Source organism: Medicago sativa, chromosome 2, assembly GCF_051527215.1.
Source record: "Medicago sativa cultivar Bolivia chromosome 2, Bolivia_mono, whole genome shotgun sequence".
Lineage (NCBI taxonomy): Eukaryota > Viridiplantae > Streptophyta > Magnoliopsida > Fabales > Fabaceae > Medicago > Medicago sativa.
In genome coordinates this window covers 72,106,559-72,113,097 of record NC_140750.1, presented here as the reverse complement: position 1 = coordinate 72,113,097, position 6,539 = coordinate 72,106,559, and the positions used below count along the sequence as shown (strand labels likewise).

General features: G+C 33.9%; 1 protein-coding gene across 1 annotated transcript; it reads right to left on the bottom strand.

Moving 5' to 3' along the window:
- Window positions 1-281: 281 nt before the first annotated feature.
- Window positions 282-2,506, bottom strand: LOC146950414 (xyloglucan endotransglucosylase protein 6-like). The gene is made up of 4 exons (XM_085746339.1): window positions 2,229-2,506; window positions 1,867-1,967; window positions 1,029-1,222; window positions 282-927 (listed from the first exon to the last, which is right to left on the bottom strand). Exons 1-4 carry the CDS (start codon window positions 2,386-2,388, stop codon window positions 507-509), a joined length of 876 nt encoding a protein of 291 aa, XP_085602465.1. The 5' UTR covers window positions 2,389-2,506; the 3' UTR covers window positions 282-506.
- Window positions 2,507-6,539: the final 4,033 nt, after the last annotated feature.

Genomic DNA, 6,539 nt, shown 5'->3' with positions numbered 1-6,539 from the left:
TTCTCACAAAACACGGGAAAAAACCATACCCCATAGATCTAGGTCCTCGAAATTTAAATATTAGGGACCACACTGTTAGCTTCACCTTCTCAATTATTTTTGTTACTTTATCCAAATTCTTCATACCAAGACAACCCGTGAGCTTGCCGTACCCCCAAAGCATAATGCATTCTCCAACGAATCTCACTAGATTTTTACACTATATTGTATGTGATCCACGATCCATCCAATTAAAATAAAGAAAACCACAAGAATAAAATTGGATTTTGCACAACAAACAATGGAATAAAATAATTTCACATTATGCCATAGCAATTGAAATATATTACAATGTGACACATGAAGGACATGTTCACAATTCTTTCATTTCATTCCCATCCCTTCCCAAAATAGAGAATTCTAATCATAATTTTGAATGCATAAAAATCTAAAACAATGTGACCAATTTCAAAATTTCTTTATGCACCAAAACTATAGTAATAGAACTCTTTATTTCTTTTGCATCACTAGTGGTGGTGACGAACACATTCAAGTGGTATGGCCGGGAACCTAGCGGTATCGGCGCAATAGTCATAAACCATATGATTAGCCCTAACCCAAATAAGTTGATGACTCTGATGAATAGTGAGCTCATTCAACATTGGTTCATCCCACCAGTATTTCTTATCTTCACTACTAGCACATTTCTTAGCATTATCATTTGATGTCACTGGCACAGCAACTTCACAAGCATTAATCTCAAAATCTTTGTAGGTAGCAATGAAAGGTGCATGAGTCCAATCTGTTTTCACACGACCACCTTGTGTTGCCCAATCATCTGCATTCCATATTGAACTGTATACACCCATTGCTTGGTCTTTTGGGAAGGGAATTCCTTTGTGTTCCAAATTTGTGTGTACCCTTATTGGTGTCTCATCCACCAAGAACCTACACAATATTCACATGTATAAAATATGTTAGAATAATAATTAATTAAAGTTTATTAGATTAAATTAAATTATTAACATATGGATAATGTAGGTGCTTACACTACTTGACGTTGGTTCCAAAAGATTGAGTAGGTGTGAAAATCCTTAGATGGATCAAACCATAGGTTAAGTCTTTGCTCCCTATTACCAACACCATTCACATACACATTGGTTTGGACTGAGTAAGGTTCACCAGTGGTGTTGCCCAAAAACTCAAAATCAAATTCATTATGAGTTGGACCTTCGGATGACATCTAGAACACAAAAATTATAAGAATCAAATTTCAAAGTTAGATACCATCAATTATTATGACTTTTATTAGATACTATGAATTATTGGTACGGGTGGAGTCACAATCACTCATAAAGGGCAATAAAATGTGGAATAAATTCCATATGGTTATTAGAGGTACCACATATTTGCAATCAAGAAAATTAGTTGCTAGATTGATATAGCGACAAAGATAATGAATGCAAGAATCAATTGGATGTGGATGCAAATTCAATGGTTAAAAACAAGTAGGTAGATAGCACTCAATAGCTCTGTTAGCTGTCTTAGTCTATTAGGTGTCACATTTAACAAATGTTCAATGTATTGATTAGTATTTATGCACATTATAAATTTATATATGAATTTTTATGTAAACTCTAATATGAATTTTTATGTAAACTCTAATATTGAGTTTGTTTATGTCCAAATATCAGATGATATATCCGATTGTATTGAACACATTCTGGTTAATGATACACTGTGATAATTGTTTCTTAACAAAATGTAATATATTTATGCACTGGTGAGTACTAATAATACTATTAAATTTCATATCAACATATTAACAAGAGAACTAAGAGCAAATTAAAGTAAAAGCTGATTTATATTTATAATATTTTTGCTTACATAGAAAGCAGTTACAGTTCCAGCAGAATCACCCTCCACAAGTTTGAGATGCACAGTCACTTTCCCAAACATATACTTGCTCTTAGATTGAAATCCAGCACCTGCAATATTTCCATATTTTTTACTATAAGTAACACAAATAATTAATTAATCATGAATGTACATCATTATAACATTTATTAAACCATCTATTAACAATAAGATCTAAGCTTTAAATAATCCATAATTAAACTTAAAAGGACATTCAGTTTCAGGAAACAATACTTAATACAAAAATGTTTTTTTTTTTTTTAATAATGTCTCATTCTTGCAACCTTAAAAAAACAAATGTAACAAACATAAATGGTTAGTTAGTTAATTACCAGAATAATTGTCAAGTTTGAGTTTAAGCAAATCTCCTTCATGGACAAAATGGTCCATAGCCCAACCAGGTTGGAAGAGTTCCTCAAATTTTGAAGAAGCAACCAACCCAACAAACAAAAAACACAAAGAAAGTCCCAAGAGACAAGACATCCTAGTCATTGTGAAAAAAACAGACACAAAATTTTTAAGGAGAAACTAACAAAAAATAAACAAGATTTTTATGCTTCACAAGAAGAGAGTGAAGTGAAGCTTCTACTCTGAAATTGTGTGAGTGTGTGAGGGGTCACAAGAACAGAACAATGATATTTATAGCACAAATTTAGGAGTATTTATTTTGATATTGTTATTTGATTTCCACGTAATGAATATATGCCATATCACGTGCCACGTAACGTTTTGAAATTCCCAAGGAATGTGACAAAAAAATAATGTGAGAGTAATAAAAAATGTAGCCGTTGGGTGTGACCAGTGATAGCTGGCTAAAGCTGTTCAAAGGGAAAAGGAGTGGGTTCTGAAAAGAATGATGCCAGATTTTGTCCAATGGGTTTTTGACACGTGGAGGTATCCAGCTGGTGGTGTTAATTGCACAGTTGTCATAAGCTGTAGGCTGTTTGTACAATTTAAATATCTACTGCTTTTCAGAGCAAGTGTTGGATTTTAAATTATGAAAAAAGTGATTTCTCAAACAAAATTGAATAAACTTCACTCTCCTAAATTTTTTATATAAAGATTCTCATTCCCAAGGACAATTTTTATTCATTTATAAATTGGTTTCAATCCCTCAAATATATCACTGGGTAAATATAAGAAATGCTCAATTAAAAAGAAGTATTTCTCTAACATTATATTTTTTCTTCACACAATAGTTTTTTAATTTTTATCTCCTTTATTCTTTTATATACATTTTGTTACACTATTCTTGCATATGCCATAAAACGTGATGTTTTGTTTTTAGAGGAGTTTAATATGTGGGATCCAGATTTATGAGTATATATTGTTTCTTTACCCAAATTCATGAGTGCTTATGATTTCAAGTGGGGTTCTGTTTATCCGCTTTGTGTCCAGCTTTTACCTTTGCCGACCTCTTTTTCAGCTGGACAGTACATATCAGTGTCACACTTATATGAGGCTAATTAAGCATCTTAATCTTCAATAAAAAGATGTACGTGAAAACAAAATTCAAAATTGTTTGTAAAAAAAAACCTATAAAATTTTAATATTGGACTTAACTCATATATACAAAACCAACATGTGAAAGTCACCTCTCATTTAATACGTGACTCTTTAATTCACAATTATTTCTCCACCACACGATTTTCCTGTGCGCCTTTTATTTTGACCATATTTCCCCATTTGAGTTTTATAATACAAAGTGGATTACTAACAATGCATTTGTCCCCATTTTGACCCCTTAAACATGTTGTCAACAATTCGATTTCTAGCTCAGCGTATGCAAAAAATATGGTTTGGAGAGGAGAACCAACATTATGTGCTCCAAAGGCTCTCTAACGAAGATTAATCACTCCTAAGTGGTGTGTGTGTGGTGTGGGGGCGGGGTATGTTATCTAGTCGAATTTATGTTTTATTTGTATATGTTGTTCAAAATATTTTGTATACTTTGGATATTGGTTTTTATGCATATTTAATCTTATAATTACGATGTATTATGCTTTCATTATATATTGTATGATGTGTTATGCTTTGATGTGTGCTGCAATTTGACGTATGTTTGCAAAAAAAATAAAAAATTGTTCTCTCTCACAAATACTCACGCCTATGACTATCAAGTTTACTTCAGACTAATACCTACCCGATTTTTGATTTTGATAAGGAAAATTAGTTCCATTGTTTGTTTGCATGGGGAAGAAAATCTATGGAGGTTTGGTTGAAGGTTTGTCCACTTTCTTCGATCCCTCGTCACGACGATTTGAATTTAACATATTGATTTAAGGAGTTTTCTAACCTGTGCAATGTTGCACAGCTTAAACCTTGTAATTAATGCACATTTTCTCTCTCTAATTAAGCATTTTAATCTTTGTCTCTGTCATATTAATTATATTAATTACCAGATTTTTTTTTTAAATATAGAAACATTCGTATAAGGGAAAAAAAAAGTCTCTCCCAATTCTTTTCAATTTCGGTGATTTTTTTTGACCTGTAACGGAGAGTTTCTTCCCAATTCTATAATCCTTAATCTTCATCCTAGCTATCACAATCACCATCACCGATTCTGCAGACCATCCCTTGGGCACCATAACAATCACCCTCAATCCTCATACACACAAACACCACATTAACAAGCTTCGACAACGTCGAATCTGTTAACAGAATCCTCCACGTATCAATCTCTTCGGCAACGTAGAATGCGATAACGGTAACGGAAATCTCCACGTATCAATCTCTAGCTGATCAAACAATAATCCCAACTATTCACCATCCCTTATCACGATCTTCGTCACGTCAGGCTGGATCTCCTACGTGGGAGTCCTTGCCTCTCCGCCACAAAACGGAAACAATCATACGCCTACTCCTCCGCCACGTCTTCGAATCGAAATGGATGTTTCAACTCGTTACTGAAAACGTCTGGGAGTGTTTCCGGCTTCCGTTCCTAATTGGATTGTGATTTTACGCTTTTTGGAAAAATCTTGTTTAATGCCATATCAGATTGAATAACCACCAGCAAGCAACAAGAATTATTCCAATGGAAGTTTGATTTTTAATTGATTTTTTTTTAAAGGAATAGAAAGAATTATAAAGGACTCAATTTTATCTTCTCGTTTTCTATCAATCCATTTCCTTATTTTATTTTTTACTTTTGCTGGGGAATAGGTTGAAATCTGTTTCTATCATCCATCTAAGAAAAAAAAATTGCTAATTAATATGACAGAGAAAAGGCACTAAAGGTTAATGAGAGAGGGAGAGAAAAAAAGGTGCATTGATTGCAGCTTAAGCTGTGCAAGGTTGCACAGGTTAGAAAAGTCCTTGATATAATAGTGTTATTGATAGTCATAGTGTGATCATTATCATTATTCTTTGGAATATTTGGGGTTTTAGGAACAAGGTTATTTTTCATAATATCAAGCTTCCAATTCAAGATACTGTTTCTTAGGGGTGGGCATGGTTCGGTTAACCATATTAACCGAACCGAACCGAAGTGTTGAAATGGTTCGGAATAACAGAACCGAACCGTTTAAGGTTTGAAACTAACCGAACTGAACCAAAGTTATGGTTCGGTTAACCGTTTACTTGCCTATTAACCGAACTGAACCGAACCATCAGTTGTCTTCCTCAAAAAGCTTAAGGAACTGGATCTGAATGGACGGATTTCCCTTACAAGCCTGCATAGCAATACTCATTTATGTTCGCTTAGTTATCTCTCCCTCTACAGCTGCACCTCAAAGAATATGAACGAATTAAATTTAGAACTCATGTGTATCAAACAACTACCCTCATCAATTAGACTTCAAGCCGAACTTGAAAAGTTACAGCTCGGACACACTCATATTGAAAGCTTGCCAAAAAACAAGAATCTTACAAGGCTGAGGCATCTAGACTTGCATCATAGCAGGGAGCTTCAAGCTCTACCAGAGCTTCATCCATCACTAAAAACACTAGATACTGATGGGTGTGTATCATAAGTTTGAAAATAATGGTTCGGTTTAGTTAATTCAGTTTGGTTCGGTTCGATTAACCGTTCGGTTCAGTTAATGAACTGTTTTTAAAATAACGGTTCGGTTCAATAACCAATGTAATGGTTCAGTTAATTTTAGTGTGGTTCGGTTCGGTTAACCGATTCAGTTCAATTTTTGGATATTTTTGCCCACCCCTACTGTTTCTCAAATCTCAACGTTGATGAGTTATGTTCATGTAGTCTTTTGATTCAGATGGCAATGCTCCTACCACTAGTGTGAAGAGATTAGTGGACATTGTGTGCTTTCTAACTCGCTTCATACTCTTCAGTTGATCATAGAGCCTTTAAATGTTCACAATCGCTAAGTCAATAAGATATATAAGTGATATCAAGAATTCGCTACTTAGGTATTGGAGAATGAACTCGGGTCACATTCTTCAGGAAGACAACTCTTTTGTTGATTGTTTAGCTAAATCGAGGCCATAAGTAGCAGATAATTTCCTTCATGCTTGATGCCCCTCGAAAGATTTCGTCTATCTTGTTGGCCGATGCCACAAATGTGGCATTTTTGTGTCCTTAATTATTTTGCCTGTCTTTTTTTTTTTTTTTTTTTCTTTCTTTCCCTTCTTTATTCATTCTCATACGGTTTGTAATTGTAACAAAATAAATATTGATTTCA